The 21,019-nt window shown below is 39.5% G+C and overlaps 2 protein-coding genes across 2 annotated transcripts; both read right to left on the bottom strand.

Moving 5' to 3' along the window:
• Positions 1-868: 868 nt before the first annotated feature.
• LOC113091456 (ADP-ribosylation factor-like protein 4A) lies at positions 869-3,378 on the bottom strand. Its single transcript, XM_026257004.1, has 2 exons — positions 3,236-3,378; positions 869-2,638 (listed from the first exon to the last, which is right to left on the bottom strand). The coding sequence occupies exon 2, from the start codon at positions 2,498-2,500 to the stop codon at positions 1,895-1,897; it is 606 nt and encodes a 201-aa protein (XP_026112789.1). The 5' UTR covers positions 2,501-2,638; positions 3,236-3,378; the 3' UTR covers positions 869-1,894.
• A 2,237-nt stretch (positions 3,379-5,615) lies between these two features.
• Positions 5,616-13,936, bottom strand: LOC113091468 (adseverin-like). The gene is made up of 16 exons (XM_026257020.1): positions 13,689-13,936; positions 12,116-12,270; positions 11,466-11,627; positions 10,132-10,281; positions 9,816-9,908; positions 9,582-9,714; positions 9,409-9,497; positions 8,670-8,885; positions 8,295-8,431; positions 8,108-8,198; positions 7,390-7,560; positions 6,968-7,145; positions 6,745-6,866; positions 6,495-6,572; positions 6,259-6,319; positions 5,616-6,021 (listed from the first exon to the last, which is right to left on the bottom strand). Exons 1-16 carry the CDS (start codon positions 13,879-13,881, stop codon positions 5,852-5,854), a joined length of 2,199 nt encoding a protein of 732 aa, XP_026112805.1. The 5' UTR covers positions 13,882-13,936; the 3' UTR covers positions 5,616-5,851.
• Positions 13,937-21,019: the final 7,083 nt, after the last annotated feature.

Genomic DNA, 21,019 nt, shown 5'->3' with positions numbered 1-21,019 from the left:
TGTGTTTAAAAACTCTGAGCAGTTACTTACTGCAGTTTGTAAAAGAGCAAATTCTGTTTGTGCAGTCTTGTTTGATTAATGTTTAAGCATGAACTCTCAGTCGGTTTGGCTTGTTATGCAAGAACAGTTTTGTGGGTCAATGACAGGTAAGACTGTCGATGATGAAGAAGTAGTAAACCAACTAGTTTAAAACACATCCAAAGTTGTGATGTACTCTTTGTTTTCATGTTGGTTTCATGCGTTTTTTTTTTTTTTTTTTTTTTTTTGTTTATTTAACTCCAACAAAAGTTAATGTCTGAAAATGTCATGTCATGTTTGTTTACAAATTATTTGTTCTTCATTTTGATATCAAAATAAGTTGTATCCTGACATTTCTGACAATTCAGAAATAGAAAATCATTGTATGAATTGCATTCACTGGAAATTCATAAAAAATATATATTTTTTAAATAAATCCATACAAAGAAATGAGCACTTTACCCTTTAACATGGATGACTCCGAAATACATAATTAAATAGAAACACACAAACAACACAATGCACAAATTAAATTAAGCTTTTACACTGAATATGGAGATGTAATAATTGCTGTCTTGCACCACCCTCAACATTTATATAGGTGTTTGACGTCAGACTAAGTACAAAGTACATCCTGTTCGGTCCTATGCCTAAAACCGGACGTTCATGTCATGTTACCTCTTTTTCATGTCATAATGACTCTATAAAGGAACAACTTCGGTGACTCAGCTTCAAAGTGCATCAAACGATTATCAGACTTAAAATGCAATCAGAGACATTGTTAGTACATAAACATTGATAATAAGCATGAGTTATCATGCAACAGATAATAAGTAGGACTCAAAACCTATTATCTTCAGTTTAGTTGTGGATTTATTCAAAATGTACAAATTCAGAAACATAAATATGAACACGCCCAGGACACAAGCACTGAGTGACAAACTGACACATTTGAATGTGGAAATGGATATAAAACAAAACAAAAAAAAAACCGCTTCATTCGAAGCAATACATTACTTCTTTTTTTGTAGTATGATAAACTCTTTACAAAAAAATCAGATGCTGTAAGTTCATAGATTAGAAAAGGGAATTGCTAAAGTGCATTTAAACATCTCTTGTCGTTCAGGGAAGCACACAATGTGGTTTTAGCTAGAAATGACACCAGTAATCCTCAAACTTGGGAGAAGCTACTACTGCACCAACAAGTCGAGAAGGATAGTACACCTTTAATCTCTTACATATCTTGACAATCACCACATTCACCTGTTGAACTACTTTAGTGGTCGACCAAATACCCTTCTCCATGACTCCAATCAGATTTAAATATTTGTGCGTTCCCAAACAAGTGATCCATAAAGCTTATTCTGGTTCCCCTGACCGCCGGGACAACAAACACCCAGGGAAAATGACGGTTGGCCATTCTGGATAAAACCAATGTAGGAAAACACATCACCTGAATGTTCACATTGGATTTTTCATGATGTCAATGGCAGCTTTGGTAATCAATCCCTCTATTTCTAGACTTTACATGAATGCTAGGACACTAGGATATGTGTAACACTGCAGACGCAAGTGTTGTCCTTCATGAGAACTCAATGTACCACTAGACCTGTTGACACTGTGTAACACGTATTGATGTAAATGTTCCATGTCATCGTCCCACTGTTGCTACAATCCAACAACCAATGTGGTAAATCAATATTGTCCTCTTGCGTTCTCTGAACTCTATTTCTCCAGAACTATCTGACTGATAGAACTCAGCCCCTGAAACAATAATTCCAAGAAGTCAGGAGCCACAATGGCCCATGGCACGTCACCAGCAGAGCCATCATAGAGGCCTACAACCACATCCAGCTCACATCCCATCACCAAACAGTCATCTTTTTCTCTTCTGCTGCCTCATCATCTTTCTCCGCTTGATGATCATGGAGTGGAGACGCTCCAGGCCTTCTTGTAGACCTTCTCCGATGATGGCACAGGCCGGTTGAAGGTGCCATGGTGTATGAGAGCCGAGCTCGTTCAGTGCCAACATCTGTTCGACCTCACCTAATGGCAACGCACTGCGTAGGTCCTGCTTGTTAGCCACCACCAACACGGGCACCCCCTGGTTCTCCTGTAGCCGTGTGATCTTATGCAACTCCGTCTTGGCCTCCTCCATGCGCTCGGCATCTACTGAGTCCACTACGAACACAAGGCCATCGGCGCACCGCGTATAGGAGCGCCACAAAGGCCTGAGCTTTTCCTGACCTCCTACATCCCAGAAATTAAAAGATGCAGTCCGGCTTTTCCCACTGAAAGTCACCTTGATCTTCTCCGTGTTGAAGCCCTTGGTGGGAACAGTGTTCACAAACTCATTAAAGCGTAGCCGGTACAATACGGTAGTCTTACCGGCACAGTCCAAGCCGAGAATAACAATGTGCAGGGCCTGAAAGGACGGCAGGCAGGGAAAGAGGGCATGGGGCTCTGATAATCCATTCCCCATCTTGTTCCGTCACTCTGATGAGGATGAAAGTGAACGCGGAGACTCAAGAGACCAAGTGTCGCCGCTGCTACTGCCGATGCTTCACCAAATATTCACAAGGCTTCTCTCGTTCCCCTGAGAAGCTGCTGCTGCTATAACCTGAAACCAAATGAAAAAGGAGATGATGCAATGAGGCCAGCAGTGGAGCACCACGACACACACACACTTTTACAGCTCTCACTTTGTCATTCTAAAAGGCACATGGATTCAGCCTAGCTGGGTGTCATTCAGTCCCAGTGATGGTGAATGAAGGATGAAACAGCAGGAAGCCCATTTACACATGTAGCGCCACAGGGGTACCAGAATTACGCATTGGTAAAAATCCTCGGGCGCAAAGGCTCCTGTCAATCTATTCTTGCCATTTTATTGTTCAACCGTAGTTGCCAGTTGCAGAGAAAAAAGCACAACCTGGCCTGTGTAAACGGTGAACACCCGAGTCTGTCGCAGATCTCTATGGCCATCTGTAAAAGCGCTCAAGGAGGGGCTCATCTCCATACATAAATACATTAATTTTTTCATCATTTTCTCCCAACAAGTGATTCAAAATGATAATCTTTATTATTTGTGCACTAAAAATATTTAACGGGCTTCAGGACGCAAAAGATTAATTAGCAAGGTACTCTAAACAGTTATCTTTCTACAATGTAAGCTTTGCAAGCACACGCATTTAGAAATAAAATCTCGTTCGGCACCCACCTTATTTAGTGCGACCCTTGCGTTACTCGTTAGATGATGATTTCCAAAATATTGTTGCTATTCAGATCAGCTGAGCAGACAAGTGTATCCTCTCCCTAAAACAGCGCCTGTACACTGACTCGACAGCCGGCCGCTTCCACTTCATTCTAGCAGGGATGTCTCCGCCCACTGTGTGGGACAACGCGCTGATTGGCTCAATTCAGTCAGCGCGTGTTATTTTCCTTGGAGTTTGATTGGTGAAAAGTCAAGCCTGTCGTCTTTTTTTTGGACACGCCCCTTCATCACCTGTTCCTGTAGCTAGGCGTTTAAACTTTTAGAGACGCGCTTACAGGTGAGCGTTACTAGGTTATCAGTATTTCAATTATTTAACTAAAGGATGGTTGTGCAGGATTTGTTCAATGCATTGTGTAAGGTATACATAATATGTACAGTGTCCCGCTTATTACACGGCTACTTGCCACATAAGTAAATAATTAGACACTAGATATTGATTTGAGTTTAAATATTTGAACGCAAAGCTTTTGTGAACACAGCAGTTGCAAGCAAGCGGCAAATGTAACAACTGTTATGACATTTAAGGGAAATGGTGCGGTCAAATAACTGGCGATAAAACATTTAAGACGAAAATGTTTTCAAATATAACATGTTGGGTTGTTAGTTGTCTTGGTGACATCACTGGTTCCGAGTAGGCTATAAGATTATTAAAGAGAGAAAATACAGAACACACATGATTGGTAACTATTTTCAAATTCAATGGATTTAGCATAATTTATTTGCGTGCCGCTGAATATTAACTTTAAAAGAAGTCAAGAAAATGTGATCTTGAAGGAAAACGTATAAGTAAATGGGAATAAACATAAGTGACCCAGCACTATCAAAAGAAAGGAGGTGTCAGAACAATTAGACGTGCTATCAAAACAGAATCAGCGCGTGATAGACGTGCTGTCAGTCACTTCTATTCATCCACCGGAGATCTAACTCAATACACTTGACTGCACGATTGCCTGTCTTCAAACAATCGTTCGTTTGATCTTCATAATAAACTATAGTCAATTCAGTATACATTAGTCTATCACTTAAAAAGCCTTTTGTGGTAACAATTTTCCTGTTTTAAAAATTTAAACATATAGCATTTTATAGATTAAAAAGCACTCAATATGTGAAATTTATAGTTTGTATGAAGGATTATGAATTTCCAATGATGGATTTTGTGCGTTAAACGTTTTGTTTCACTTGTGTGCCATCTTGTGGTATTGAAAGTTATTGAAAGTATCATTCCTGGTCACAGCTGCTACAGCAGGGAGTGTTGGGGGGCTAGAATGTGAATCTGACATTTACAGAGCAATCTTTTGTGTACAAGTGTGGAAATACTCTGTCCTCACTATGTGAAAACCTGTTGAACACCATCTATTGAGCCTGGGACCCCACAAGTTAAAAATGCTCATAAATGTTCAAGATGATGTTAGTCTTTAAATATAATAAATGTGCAGGTGAGGGTTAGTTTAAGGGGTAGAGGTCGGGTTATGATTAGCCTAATATACAAACAATGGTACTCTATGAGATGTTCTCACTAGCATGGTAAAATAATACGATTCTCGCCTTCTTTAATGACTTTAATTACAAGCGTTTCATGCACTTGACACTATTTAGCTGTTCATTGTCCATGTACAATACATTATCATTGCATATTTAACCATTGTTCCAATGCTGATTGATTAATTAATAGTGAAAATCCCCATCAGTAATGTGCAGGCTAGTTTTAAAATAATGTTACAATATTGTTTCCTTCTAGGATCAAATACTTACAATTTGCATGCAAATTAGGTAAATATTTACAAGCAGCTCATTGGGTTTCATGAATTTTAACCCTGAAATGTGCATTTCTTAAATTATAATCAGTGTGCTTGTGTATGACATGTGCCATTGTAGTACCTGGATGTAAAAAGTGAAAGTGATGTAACTCATACCCAGAATTCTCTGCATTTAACCCATCCAAAGTCCACACACACAAACTGTGAACAGCCATTTATGCTGTGGTGTCCAGGGAGTATTTGGGGGTTCAATGCCTTATTCAAGGACACCTAAGTCATGGTATTGCCGGCCCAAGACTCAAACCCACAACCCTAGGGTTAGGAGTCAAACTCTCTAACCACTAGGCCACGAATTCACCCATGTACCACTATGTACATGAAGTTTAGTAATATAGTGTTATTTTCTAATACCAACACTTAATCATAGTATTTCTAGTATTTTGTGTGTCCTGGTGGTCAGCAAAACCACAAAATCACTTCTTGAACGTTTATTTTGTATTACTCGTGTTGTAGTACATTTTATTCGTCTCTAGGGGGCTCTTGTGTACCGCATTGACTGAAACAAGACATTTTTGAAAAAGTTAATTGATTCTTTTATTGTTGAATTCCGATCATGCATACAGGAATCCAGAGCAGAAATATAAATCTGAAATACACAACTTTAAGATCTGATGTATATTGGGTAACTTTACATGTTGGACATGATGCCATATTTGTATGCTTTTATTATGGAATAGACTAATAAACAACTTTCAGTTTTATCATTCCAGTCAAGCCTTTTGACTTAAAGGGTTTCAGGATTTCACTAAAGCATCAGTGATTCCACTGCTCTTGTCATGAGGTCACTGTCCCATCGAGAGGTGTCCCACCCCAGGAACCAGCCGGTGAAGGTGGGGGGCTCATGTCCCTGCTTTACCACCACAACAGATGTCCCCTTGTCCCGTCCTGATGGGTCCGTCTCAATGTAAGTCTTTGCTGCAAAGGTACAAATGCATATTCAAAAAAGCTGAATGACTATAATAGATTACAACAGAGAGGACATGATTAAAAAAGACGTATTTTACATATTGTTATGCATAAAATGTATCCTTTGCTGTTGGATGTGAGAATAATGTGGTTTTTCAAGTATGCTGTTGATGTATTAAGTGGTTTCAGGTTGTATTCAGATTATGCAGAAAATGTTTTAAGGAATGTGTGCCTAAAGCATCACACCTGATTTTACTGACTCGGTCCTCTCCACCTCATTGGCATCCTTTCCAATCCACACAAACACCTGAGAGATGAAAACAAGGATCAGTGGCACGTAGTGAATGCTAATCCATGAAAGACAGGAGATATCTTTAAAAACTTGAATAAAGATAGTCAGAAATCTAATCAGTGATAACTGCTGTCCTTTGAATCTTCAGGATATTCCCGGAGGAAGACATAAAGAGAGATAGCTCTCTTACTTGATCCCAGACATCCAGTAACATGACATCATCCTCTGCCAGGTCATCTTGGTTAAACTCGCCAGGCACTTCTTCAATCTACAGTGGTAAAAATGAATGTTTAGAGTCCAAACAACAGTCTGCCTGTATGTAGCAGTTTCTGAGCAGTTAGCACAGGAAGCCAAGTCGTGTTTGACGTGTTCGAAAGCAAAAGCCCAATGTGAAACTGAACTGGACTTTGGCTTTCTTTTATCAGGTCTGGGATACTCACAATGAACTTTCCAGTTTTGTTGGAGCAGGCGAACAGGCGGGGAGGATGTGTCATAGATTTGCTCTCCAACATCTCAGACGTCTGATATGCCATCTTTCCACCCAGAGCATTCCAGAAGTCCTCTTCAAATGGGAAAATGAGCAACAAGTATGTAAAGTTACCAGTGTGTGAGAATGAAGTATGAAGAGTATGAATTGAGTATTGCACAATACATTGCCCATACCTGGCTCTTTTCCTTCAGTAATTGGCTTGATTTTGCAGTCCAGCTTCTCACTCATGTACTTTGCCCCTCGTTCCTCTTCATCACTGGCCCCCTTCCCTTTCCACAAATACCCATCCCCTTCAGGTAACTTCAGCAGGTAGGCATCATTGCTGTTCAAACTTGTTGCTTTAGCATCTACCTGTTAGACCACAAACCAGCACTCTCTAAGGACATATCTAATCTGAAGTGACACTTCAAAATAGGTCAGCCTAACCAAAGATGCTAAACGCTGTGTTGGAAAATTAAGCAGATCTCCACTATCTTGGTCTAAGTGATCTGCCAGTGCTAACCAGAATGACTTAGGTAGTCGTCCTCAGCTCTACTACATGGTAGTCTAGCTCATCAACAAACTAAACCAATTAGGACCAGCTACTACTACTCGCCTCATGAATCCGTGTAATGGTGCCCAGGTTCTTGCGAACTTGAAAGAGGCGTGTTGGAGGTGCTGGTGCCTGTCCTCCCTTTCTAGAAGTCCCGTTCTTATACACGATCAGAGGCTTGTCTTTGAAGAGACTCAGCAAATGAGGTGGTTCCTTTCCTTGAGTCACTCGCACCTGAAAGGACATGAAACGGACGGAACTATTAAAATAAGAGTCTAGTTATGTTTTCTTCTAGATTTTCAATCAGGGTTTCAGAGCACACTCCTTATCTAGTCCGTAGTCCAAACCCAGTTACATTCAGTAAATTAGTACTGTATTTTTCGGACTATAAGTCGCACCTGAGTATAAGTCAAATCAGTCCAAAAATACATTATGATGAGGAAAAAAACATATATAAGTCGCACTGGACTATAAGTCGCATTTATTTAGAACCAAGAACCAAGAGAAAACATTACAGTCTTTAGCCGCGAGAGGGCGCTCTATGTCTTCAGTGTAGGCTACAGTAGCACTGAGCAGCATAGAGCGCCCTCTCGTGGCTGGAGACGGTAATGTTTTCTCCTGGTTCATGTCTCTTAGTTTATTTCTTTTGGTTCATGTCAAATTAATTTTGATAAATAAGTCACACCTGACTATAAGTCGCAGGACCAGCCAAACTATGGAAAAAAGTGCGACTTATAGTCCGGAAAATACGGTCTAAAGATAAAATTCAAATCGCACTCACCTGAACAGCTCTTCCTCCCAGCGAACGGTCCAGTTCAACAGTGAGAAAGGCTGAAGCTGTCAGTTCATCTATTGTGCTGCTGGAACCTTGCCTGAGGGTGAAAGCATAGAGCGATAAGCCATATTTGACTTTTTTTGTGTATGATTTGACTTCCCCTTTGGAAACTATCTGCTTCTTTGAGGCTCACCAGGTGTAAATGATTTCTCCCTTGGTGTAGGTATATAAAATGATATAGCAGTCTCCTCCATAGAACTGGCCGTATGTCTCTGGGTCAACAGGAACCTTGGTATCACCTGTGGTATTACCACACTCCACCCTCCAAATCTATGAAACAAGAGCAGATGCTGCGTGACTACCTTGAACCTGTTGCAAAATCTGCACGGCGACAGATAAAATTACACTTTTTCCCCGAACAACGGTAAACGCCTTTAGAGAGCAAAAGTCGTTCAGCAGCTTATCAGAATTTTATCATTTTGGAAGAAAGATGCTCATCTGCACCTATGCTAAATGCCAGCAAAATTGAACTTATACAATCTCTGATCTCTTGTATGCAAATTGTGACCTGTGTTTGTCCAGTGCCATTGTCAACCATGTTGAACTGAGCAGCCATTCCATGAGACTTGTGCAGCTTGGAGGCATCAAACTGTTCTTGTTTAATCCTGGCGATCCGCTCAGTGACAAAGACTCTGCCTAGACCCTCAGCCTGGTCCTTTTCTTTCCAGCTTTTAAAGAACTGCTTAAAAATGGGCGTCTCTCCACCCTCCGGAAGAACCTGGATCTGTGTACAGGGTGAAAAGACCTGGGTGAAAAAATACTATACATTTTCCTTATGCAAACATTTTACCTTTAGGCATGCAACAGCTTATAGTTGTTGCAAATAATATTAGTAACATGTACCCTAAGTTACTACTATGAACCTTTTAGGGTACGGGTGTCCAATTTTGCTCCTGGAGGGTTGACATCTTGCAGATTTGATCTCCAACCAGCTCCAAAACACTAGCCTAGAAGATTTTATTGAGTATAAAGACCTTAATTTTGCTGGTTTAGGTGTGGAGCTAAGCTCTGCAGAACAATGGCCCTCCAGGAACAGGTTTGGACACCCTTGATTTAGGGGTAAATAAGGTACAAAGTTGTCCGTTTTAGTGCTCTGCTCCATAGACTCAGCTCCATAAGCTCTTGTAAATGTTTTGCATATTTTGTTTCTGACAGTTTAGCTACACCCAACTGTGGTGATTCACTCATTCAAGTGAATGTAAATTATAATGCAGCAAAACATATATGCATATTTAATGTTTCTGAACCTGGGTATTGGCAGGATATCCCATCTGTTTAATGAAGCCCTCAGCTGTTTTCATGGCCGCCTTCCTTTCATTTGGATTTGCTTCGTGGCCTAGATCAACAAAAAATAAGGTCAAGGAATCTCAGTAAGACGGTTACACAACCCCTTCATTTAATGGCTTCAGTTTACTGATACCTTTCCACACAAAGATAATTTTGCTTTTTCCATGGTCCAGAATGAAGCATTCTTTAGACAACAGGTCACTTTGGTTAAACGGATTTTCCTCTGACACGAGAGTAACTTGCATTTTCCCTGTTGCATCTGATACCTGTAAAGTGCATTTGTATTTATATAATATTACATTTCCACTGTGTGCGTGTGTCTATTGAATTTGCATATACTGTAGGTGAAGTTTATAGACTTGTTTACCATGTAAAGTTTGGCCATTTTCCTGTTTGACACGTCTGCAACCACATCCTCATTTTCGTCCCCTTCAGGGATGACAGGCTTCTCACCGAGAACCTGTGATGTGCAAAGACGAGGTATAAAAATGTCAAACCTTCCAGCTAAACCTGATGTTGCACTGCCTAAAGCAAACTTTGAGTTAACTTTAAAATAACCAGGGTTGAAAGATAAGCTCTACCAGCAAAAATAAACTTTAATAAGTTCTTCTGGATGGATAAGATTGGGTTGCATGCAAATTATTTTTTACGTAAGATGTTTGATGGTCATTTTTATTTGATACCTTTATCATCTCTTTAGGCTCTTGTCCTTCCTCTACAACCACCAGCTTGGCCCGTCCGTTCCTCTCATTGTCTCGGATACCAATGGAGACCTGTGCAGCTTTGAGGCGCTCAAACTTGTTGCACTTAGACCCACACCATTGGTAGATCTCCTAGTTTCAGAAATGTGTTTAATTGATTGCTTGGCAATGTGTGCTTATGTTTCTTAGAAGTACAATAGCAGACTTCCTAGGAAGAAAATGGCCTCTGTTTTGTTCCTGGTAATTTTGTTGGTGACAAGATTTCTTTGTCACCTTTACCTTTAAAAAAAGGTACCATATAGTTGTTTTTGCATATTGTCATTGTGGAATGGTATCAATCAGGATTTGTCTGTTCTGTTTGTTTAACTGCGGTCTGTAAATTCCTTTGGAGAAGTGAGAGAGTACAGCACTAAGTGTGCTGTCAAATGGCATTTTCATTATTAATCTTCCTTCAAACTATCCTATAATGGTCAGCAAGAGCCTGGTGAAAGCTTAATAGATGCATCTGGTTTTAGGCATGAGACATGGTTCAGCCCTTGTGCTCCCATAACATTAGTTTGACACAGTATGTTGACAGTCAAGTAATTCGACAGCAATCCAATTATCAAACCCACCCAAAGTGCATACAAAGAGGATATTAAATGCACGCAGCACAAGTGAACCAGCCAGTTATTGTTTATGGGAAATGAAGTATAAAATATGGCATTTCTAATGGGATTCTATCTTGATTATCCTTACTGAGAATATACTTATTTAATTATTTTATTATATTTGTACTTTTTATTATTATTATTATTATTTTATGTGTTATCTGTGAAAGGTCTGAAGGGTTAAAAAAGGTTTGTATTACTCAAAATTAAATAAAAAATATGAATTTGGTCATTTAGCAATCAAAGATGATTGCCCTCTTTCTTAATTAATCAGTCATCATTTGGTATTTTGCAGTGATTTTGAGATTTCTTTGCAAAAAAAAAAAAAAAAAAGACTTATGTTTTGCACAAACTATTGATTTCAGCAGACTTGGAATACATTGCACAAGTCGTTATAGATGTGGATCACTTTTTGTACTTTACCAGCTGCGGTTTTCCATTTTTTGCTGTATATGGAAAAGTACAGTGTAGATATTTTGCTAAACAATTCCATGGATGTTCCACATAAAATGTATAAAAAATAAATAAAATACAAAAAAAATGTCTAATCATCCATTTGGAGTGACATGAAGGTGAATGGATGTTGACAGAATTTTCATTTTAAGGTAAAACATTCTTTTAAAAACACCTAACACAGCCATTTGTATGTTTTTGTGCAAATCTTACCGCTCCCAGATCAACTATGAAGCAGTCGCCATTGTTGAAACTGGCCCAGGCGAGAGGCACTTCTGTGGCCCGGACAGTGCGTCTGCCCTTGATGTGGAAGAGTCGCTGCGCACTAAGATCATTGGTGACCACTTGATGAAACCCTGATGCCACACCTCCGGCCTGAGAAGGTTGGAAAATATAAATATTTTTTCCCCCCTATCTTTCTTCTTGTTTTTCCAACTTTAAACCCTTCCAGTTTATAAACCCGTGAGTCATTTTCATTCTGAGGCCAACTGCAACACAGAGGAGAATGCTCCCAAACACATGCTGTAACACAACATTCCCTCAGACCACATATTTAAGTTTCTGTTTCTGAAAAACATAAGGTCCTATGTACAGTGGGAATGTATTAGAGTAGCAGGTTTTACCTCACCCAAATTGTAAACAAAAAGGCTAATCCTATAGATTTGCACGGTGAACTTTAGGAACTTTTTTCTCTGTTTGCAAAAACAGCATCTTTCCATCAGTTTAAACAGTAGCTTTATGTTTTACCTATGACAAACCCGAAATAACGTGAATAATAATAACATGCTGTTTTAAGTGGATCACAAAAACTAAAAGAAAAGTGTTGTGAGAGTAGTTTTAGAGGGTTATATCTCATCTCAAACCTTGTATGTGATCCCTCCTTTGAAGTAGCTGGTGAAGTTGGTGGACTCAAAACCTTGGAGTTCACGGTACTGGACCGGTCTTCCTCCCAGGTAGTCATCCATCTGAATGGTAAAGATGGCTGCTGCTGTACTTTCATCCTGGGTACACTCCTTACCTAGAAAGAGAGAAAAAAGGATCACCTACTTCTGTGGCCTATTCATCCTTTTTCATTCAGGTTAATAATTAAGTGATTGTTTTTCTTTTTCTTTTTTTCTTGTACACTTTCAGCTCATCAGATGCATGAACATTGCATCTGCAAACCAAACAGAGTTGTTTGTTTTCTCACTTGATGACGACTGATAGCCAAAGTGTCTGTTCTGTTTACCCAGCATAAATTTTTAAACTTTAAAGCCTGCTATATCAGCTGTTGCCTGTGACCAAAGATGTTGTCAGAGGTAAAATGCTCCTTCTACGCGATCTGCTCATTTTGTAGTAGGCTTTTTAGGGCAAATGACTTGGCAATAAAAGACACTATGGGCAGAAACATCAAGGAATCCATCTGTATTGGAAGTGGTTAATGACTTATAATGGAATCCGTTTGTGTGTGTGTGTGTGTGTGTGTGTGTGTGGGTATGGCCACAAATACGCTCAAGGCCATAACATCTTAGTGATATTGACAGTTCTGAAACATGGAGAAGAGAAAGTGCTTTCTCTCAGCGAGGAAGGAAACTGTATTAAATGCACACGGTTCCTGGCCACTAAATGGCTTCTAAATTGCTGTGATCTTTTTTGAGAAAACTGGTGACTTTAACATAACTTTAATATTTTTCTTGTAGAGTCTACAATAGTAAAAATGCATAAACCATGGTAATTCTCATCTTCGTGAGTTTCATGTTTTCTGTTCTTTTGCAACTTAACCACAGAAGTTGGTTTTTGAAATTGACGTGAGACATCTTTTTAAAGCAACCCAGCCATATTTTAGGAATGCACTATTCATAATTTTTAAAATCACATTTTAAAGTATTTTAAGAGATGTATTCATCCAGACCTATGCAGCATTGAGGTTCAAAGTATCAGATCAAAAATCATGCTCATACAGAATGTATATAGGTGAAAGTTCAGTCTTAATTTCAGGTGACCCATGCAGTGCCCGCTTCTGAGAACAAACTTTACAACATTTTATAGGGCCATATACTCTGCTTTACTCAGATTATCTGCTGGCGTGTTTACAATGCGCACATCTGAGTATCCTGTCAGCCAATTTGCCTTAGTTTTCCTCAACCTTTTAAGTGACTGAGATTTTTTTTTTTGTTTTTTGTTTTTTTTAACTAACGTTAAAATAACCACACGGTTCTGGAATAATTTATGAATACAATTTGACAATTTAACTGATACCCTCTTTAACATTAAGGAACTATATAAGTCAAGCTAGTGAGATTAGACACTTTACTGTTTAACTACAGAGTCATAAGCAATATTAAGTAATAGAAAATATTATACATAGTACATATATAAAAAGAGTATTTAAAACATAAAAAAGTTGATTCAAAAGACCTAAGCTCTTTTATAAATGACAGGAAATCCACTGCTTACCCAGCCAGTAATGCAGATCGAAGAAGCTATAGTGATTTTGTTTGACCGTGTGGAGCACCAGGTAGGCATCACCTATATAGAAGCTCCCATGTAAGTTTTCAGGCACAGGGACCAGTTCCATCTTTTCAATTCTCCATATCTGTAGACCTGGGTGCTGGCCAGCCTGCTCGAACTCTTTGTGTTGAAACCCCATGCTGGAGAGCGGTCAGATGGAGATGTGGTGAGAGACAGACAGTGTACTTCAGTGGTCTGACAGCACTGAAATAATAACAGTGGTGTGCAGATGTCTCCACTGACACTTTAAGTGGGCGTGTTCAGGAACACTGTGAAGTAGTTCAACATGCATAGAGAGAGGGAGAAGCATAAAACGATATTGAGTCATGTGGTATTCTTTTATTGCATTTACCTACTGCATATTAATTAACTTAAATGACTCTATAATGAAAATGAAACGGAAAGTGTTGTCTGAAGTGGTGTACCGAAACTCTAGAGAAGTAATAGTAAATGTAGTAGAAGTAATCCCTAATGAAGGGGGATTTGATATAAAATAGCTAAAACTACATTAATTTATTTACATTTGTGACCCTGGACAGCAAAACCAGAACTAAGTCACTGGGGTATATTTTTAACAATAGCAGAAGAAATCAAAATTACATTCTTATTATTTTATTTTATGCCTAAAATCATTAGGATATTAAGTAAAGGTCATGTTCCATGAAGATATTCTGTAAATATCCTACAGTAAATATATAAAAACCTAATATTTGATTAGTAATATGCATTGCTAAGGACTTCATTTAGACAACTTTCAAGGCGGTTTTCTCCATATTTAAAATTTTTTGCACCCTTTAGATTCCAGATTGTCAGATAGTTGTGTCTCGGCCAAATTGTCCTACAGTGTCATAACAAACCATATATCAACGGCAAGCTTTTTTATTCAGCTGTCAGATGATGTATAAATCTCAATTTGAAAAAATAGACCCTTATGACTGGTTTTGTGGTCCAGGGTCACAGTTATAGATGATTGTCTACCATTTGGAATAGTACAAAAGTTTGAAAGGGTGCCTGCAGGGCCTGCACATTACCACATTTTTTATATTTAAAATCTCTCTCTATATATATATATTATATTTATATATCTTTCACTTGGATATTATATACACTGAGTATACACTTGCATGCACATCTACCACAGTTAGTCCCATAGAAATTTAGCATCAAAATCTTTTCTGAGGACACAAATACACTTGTGCACGATTTATATATGTGAAAGCTTATTTTGCATCAACATTGAAGATGTATCATAAATTATATTGAAAATATTTCAGCTGCAGCTGGAATTAGTGATTCATTAAGATGGGTGGGGTTGAGGTTACATTAGGTTAGGTAGAAAATGTATATATATATATATATATATATATATATATATAATAAAAACTACTGGAAAAAAACATTTTTAAGAGGAAGGTAATTTTATATGAAGATCTCACTTTAAACAAGAAACAAGGAGTTACTTCATGCAGCAAATCCTTCACTGACACATGGTTTACCCATGTGACTAACAAGGAAACATTTGTGTGCATCTTTCAGCAATGTTTCAGGTAAAGGGTGTAACTGTCATATACGGTACGGTCGCTTCCTTCAAAGAGTGCTGGGAAATGAACCTTTGAGTTCCAGTGAGGTGCCCTCTAGTCCTTCGTGGAGGATTGTGGTAAAACGAAGCATCCACAACTATGCAATACAATTAGTCAAAACGTTAAAAACTCCACCCAATGCAGCCTCCAGCAAGCCAGGTTTTTAAATGATATAGGATAATTTCCTCCCGGGCTTGACTTGTCATTTCAGGTCATGTTATGTGTAGAGAATAACATATGACATATATAATAAAAAGAAGAAACACTTTGTAGACTAAATCAACCCGTCAGATCAAATCATCACAGTCTAAACCAACACAGGTGCTAATTGAACCCTTCAGAATCCGGAGGAACAGGCTGTTACTCAACAGCATGAACTGAGAGATGCCAAATAAACCATGACAAATTGAACTTTTACAATCTATAACAAAAATGAACAAATCCTGCACATTATCAGTACTTGCAAAAGTGTGTGAAATTATGTGAAAAAATCAGGAGTTGTGCAAGTGTTTTTGTTTGTTCCCTGCATTTCGAAGATGCTTGTTTTACAAACAAGGTCCAGTTTGACGCCGGATTTGCACATAGTTTATTTCTTAAGGATAAAGCAGTCCCAACGAAAAGGGTCACGATTGTGTGTTGGAACCGCATGCGGGGAGTAAAACTGCTTCAAATATCTCTGTGTTGTTAACTTAGCTATCGGCGCGTAAGCACATCAAGTAAACAAGGGGAGGATCCAAGATGGCGGAATGAGAGGTCTAACTTTTGCAGGCTCTGTATATTAGTTGTTATTTAGTTCCCAGATTTTGACATTCAAAGATGCAGCAAATATAATTTTCATTGGAAGTATTGTTTTAATACTTTTGGAGTATTTATCAGTCGCACTGAAGGTTTTTTTTTCAGTTTTGTGAAGATGTCTATTCAAAACTATAATCTGTTAGCCCTGCAGGAGGCTTGCGACGAAAGTGATTTAGAAAGCATGGTTGTAGCCAGCTCAAAATCTACCAATCCTACTCACACGCCGATTGATAGCCCGCTCCCAAAAAGGTTGAGATCCGTGGAAGAAGGTGAAACTAGTATGGCTATTCTCAGTGCCTTACAACTGTTAACCAAAAAAGTGGATGAGCAGACCGAGCTGTTGAAAGGCTTTGATAAGCGTATTGAAGTTAACAAGGGCGCCATCTCTGAGAACAAGGCAGAAATCTCTTTGTTGCAGAAGAAAGTCGCCGAATTACAGATAGTGAACAGCTCGCTCAAGAAAGCCCACGAAGAACAAGCTCGCTACAATCGAAGATGGAATCTTGAAGATGATTGGTCTACAAGAAAAAGACGGAGAGGATGCAAGAAAACTGGTGATTGGGATTTTAACCAGAGAGGTTCCGCTTTCTGTTGATCGGCTACGAGACACGGTGGACGTTGTTCACCATTTGGGGATCAAGAGAAGTGATGGCACACCAAGGCCCATCATCATTCAGTTCGGAATGAGAAATGTACGTGATGATGTTTGGAGAAAGTCCAAGGACGCAAGAGTTTGCAAAGAAATGCATATTCGGTTCAAGGAGGACTTTTCCAAAGAAGACCGGGAAGCTCTGGCAAAGTTATGGCCGTTGGTTCAAGAGGCTCGGAAGAGGGGGACGCGAGCGTTGCTTAAACAAGGTTACGCTTTGATTGATAACCGGCGTTTGGACCCCGAATGACTGATTTAATGCTTTGTAATCTGAGGTAATCTTTGACTTGACGACAAGTGCTTTTCTGGTTTGTTGCATCTCCTTTGTTGCTGAGAATTTAAAGGAACATATTCTTCTCGTTCCTGCGCATCGTCCTTGTTGTTTGGTTTTTTGAGGTTCGAATTAATGGTGTTATCATTTCTTTTTTTAAATTGTAGGGGGCTAAAAGATCATTTAAAACGTAAGGCTATTTTTCTTTATTGCAAGGAGCAAAAGACGAATTGTGTTTTTTTACAGGAGACTCACTCTCAGGAAGTTGATGTTAAATTTTGGAAGAATCAGTGGGGGGATTCAGCTTTTTTTAGTCATGGTACATCCCATTCTGCAGGCGTTATGGTTCTGTTTAATAGGCTACCAGGTAATGTTATGTGCCACCTAAGTGATTCAAAGGGTCATTGGCTTATGGTGGTAATTGAACAAGGAGGTGTTAATTTTATTTTACTGTGTATTTATGGATATAACCAAAAAACACTGAATAGGGAATTGCTTGTTTTTCTTAAGGAGTCTGTCAAAAAATGGAGAATCACCTATGCTGTTGATAGAATTATTTTGGGAGGGGATTTTAATTTAGTTCATGATCTTTGGTTCGATCGTTCTCCTCCAAAAGCAAATTGTCATTGTTATGAGGAAGTTATTTCAGATTTGATTTCAGATTTACACTTAACAGATTATTGGAGATGGAGTAATCCTCATAAATCACAATTTACATGGTTCAGTTCTTCTAATAAGGCCCAATGCTCAAGACTTGACTACTGGTTGATATCTAATAATCTAATTAACAACGTATCGAAATGTGACATTTCAGTTTCTCCCTTAACCGATCATTGTGCAGTTTTGCTATCCTTTTCCTTCCTTAAATCAGGGTGTGAGCGCAGTGTCATTTGGAAGTTTAATAACAGTCTTCTTGAAAATGAGGGTTTCTGTGAAAAGGTTAAAGAAGCTTTAAAAGATGTTAATGCAATGGAAAAGTCACCCCTGAGTAAATGGGAATGGTTTCAATTTAATGTTAGAGGATTAGCTATAGAGACTGGTAAACAAATTAGCAAATTTAAAAGTATGAAACGGCTTGAATTGATAAATGAAATGCACAAATTTGGCAACAAAACTGATTTAACTATAGATCAACAGATTCCGCTAAATAACTTACAAGCGAAATTTGACAATTTATACTTGGAGAAGGCCAAGGGAGCCTTCATTCGCTCTCGGCCTTAGAAGGGGTAACGCCTCCGTCCGGTTGCCCACCGAACCGCTTATTTGTGCCGGAGGAGTTAAGGTCCGAAGTTGTCCGGTGGGGTCATTGTTCCAACATGGCTTGTCATCCAGGGATAAGTAGAACTAATGGGTTGGTTAGACAACGATTCTGGTGGCCACGTATGGCTCGCGACGTCCGCGATTTTGTTTTGGCTTGCTCAGTGTGTGCCAGTGGTAAGTCATCCAACCGACCTCCTAATGGGCTCCTTCAACCGCTGTCTGTCCCTTCGAGACCCTGGTCACATATCGCTCTAGATTTTGTTACCGCCCTCCCGCCCTCTAATGGCATGACAGTCGTTTTGACTGTAGTGGACCGGTTCTCGAAGGCGGCACATTTCATTCCCTTGCCCAAATTACCGACAGCCAAGGAGACAGCGGTTACTGTGTTAGATCACGTCTTTCGGCTTCATGGCCTCCCGGTAGACGTGGTCTCAGACAGGGGATCCCAGTTTATATCCAAATTTTGGAGAGAATTTTGCAAGTTATTAGGAGCGTCAGTTAGCTTGTCGTCGGGTAATCATCCCCAAAGCAAGGGACAGTCTGAGCGAGCCAACCAAGATTTAGAGAGGACGTTGAGATGTTTGGTCTCCAAGAATCCTTCTTCCTGGAGTCAACAACTCTCTATGGTGGAGTACGCCCACAATTCGTTGCCAGTGTCAGCTACGGGCCTCTCTCCGTTCCAGTGTAGTGTAGGGTACCAGCCACCAGCATTTCCCAGTCTGGAATCTGAAGTCACGGTCCCCTCCGCTCACGCGTTTGTCCAGAGGTGCCACCGCACCTGGACCAGAGCCCGTGAGACTCTGCTCCGGGTGAGGGAGCGCACTAAGGCCAAGGCCGATTACCACCGGTCAAAGCCTCCCATCTACGTCGTGGGTCAAAAAGTGTGGCTTTCTACCAGTACAGTATTGTTCAAAATAATAGCAGTACAATGTGACTAACCAGAATAATCAAGGTTTTTAGTATATTTTTTTATTGCTACGTGGCAAACAAGTTACCAGTAGGTTCAGTAGATTGTCAGAAAACAAACAAGACCCAGCATTCATGATATGCACGCTCTTAAGGCTGTGCAATTGGGCAATTAGTTGAAAGGGGTGTGTTCAAAAAAATAGCAGTGTCTACCTTTGACTGTACAAACTCAAAACTATTTTGTACAAACATTTTTTTTTTCTGGGATTTAGCAATCCTGTGAATCACTAAACTAATATTTAGTTGTATGACCACAGTTTTTTAAAACTGCTTGACATCTGTGTGGCATGGAGTCAACCATCTTGTGGCACCTCTCAGCTGTTATTCCACTCCATGATTCTTTAACAACATTCCACAATTCATTCACATTTCTTGGTTTTGCTTCAGAAACAGCATTTTTGATATCACCCCACAAGTTCTCAATTGGATTAAGGTCTGGAGATTGGGCTGGCCACTCCATAACATTAATTTTGTTGGTTTGGAACCAAGACTTTGCCCGTTTACTAGTGTGTTTTGGGTCATTGTCTTGTTGAAACAACCATTTCAAGAGCATGTCCTCTTCAGCATAGGGCAACATGACCTCTTCAAGTATTTTAACATATGCAAACTGATCCATGATCCCTGGTATGCGATAAATAGGCCCAACACCATAGTAGGAGAAACATGCCCATATCATGAAGCTTGCACCTCCATGCTTCACTGTCTTCACTGTGTACTGTGGCTTGAATTCAGAGTTTGGGGGTCGTCTCACAAACTGCCTGTGGCCCTTGGACCCAAAAAGAACAATTTTACTCTCATCAGTCCACAAAATGTTCCTCCATTTCTCTTTAGGCCAGTTGATGTGTTCTTTGGCAAATTGTAACCTCTTCTGCACATGCCTTTTTTTTAACAGAGGGACTTTGCGGGGGATTCTTGAAAATAGATTAGCTTCACACAGACGTCTTCTAACTGTCACAGTACTTACAGGTAACTCCAGACTGTCTTTGATCATCCTGGAGGTGATCATTGGCTGAGCCTTTGCCATTCTTGTTATTCTTCTATCCATTTTGATGGTTGTCTTCCGTTTTCTTCCACGTCTCTCTGGTTTTGCTCTCCATTTTAAGGCATTGGAGATCATTTTAGCTGAACAGCCTATCATTTTTTGCACCTCTTTATAGGTTTTCCCCTCTCTAATCAACTTTTTAATCAAAGTACGCTGTTCTTCTGAACAATGTCTTGAACGACCCATTTTCCTCAGCTTTCAAATGCATGTTCAACAAGTGTTGGCTTCATCCTTAAATAGGGGCCACCTGATTCACACCTGTTTCTTCACAAAATTGATGACCTCAGTGATTGAATGCCACACTGCTATTTTTTTGAACACACCCCTTTCAACTAATTCAACTAATTGCCCAATTGCACAGCCTTAAGAGCGTGCATATCATGAATGCTGGGTCTCATTTGTTTTCTGAGAATCTACTGAACCTACTGGTAACTTGTTTGCCACGTAGCAATAAAAAAATATACGAAAAACCTTGATTATTCTGGTTAGTCACATTGTACTGCTATTATTTTGAACAATACTGTAACATTCCATTGCGATCCGTTTCTAACAAACTAGCTCCCAAATTTATCGGCCCGTTCACTATCACCAAGATCATTAGTCCGGTGACAGTCCGCCTCAAACTACCTCTTGCGTACAAGAGGATACACCCCGCCTTTCATGTGTCCAAAATTAAACCCGTGTTTTATGCACGTATTAATCCGCCTACTCCGG

The sequence above is a fragment of the Carassius auratus genome, unplaced genomic scaffold (genome assembly GCF_003368295.1).
Source record: "Carassius auratus strain Wakin unplaced genomic scaffold, ASM336829v1 scaf_tig00214186, whole genome shotgun sequence".
NCBI classification, from domain to species: Eukaryota; Metazoa; Chordata; class Actinopteri; order Cypriniformes; family Cyprinidae; genus Carassius; species Carassius auratus.
Note: the sequence above shows the minus strand (reverse complement) of the source record. Positions and strands in the feature narration are given on the sequence as shown.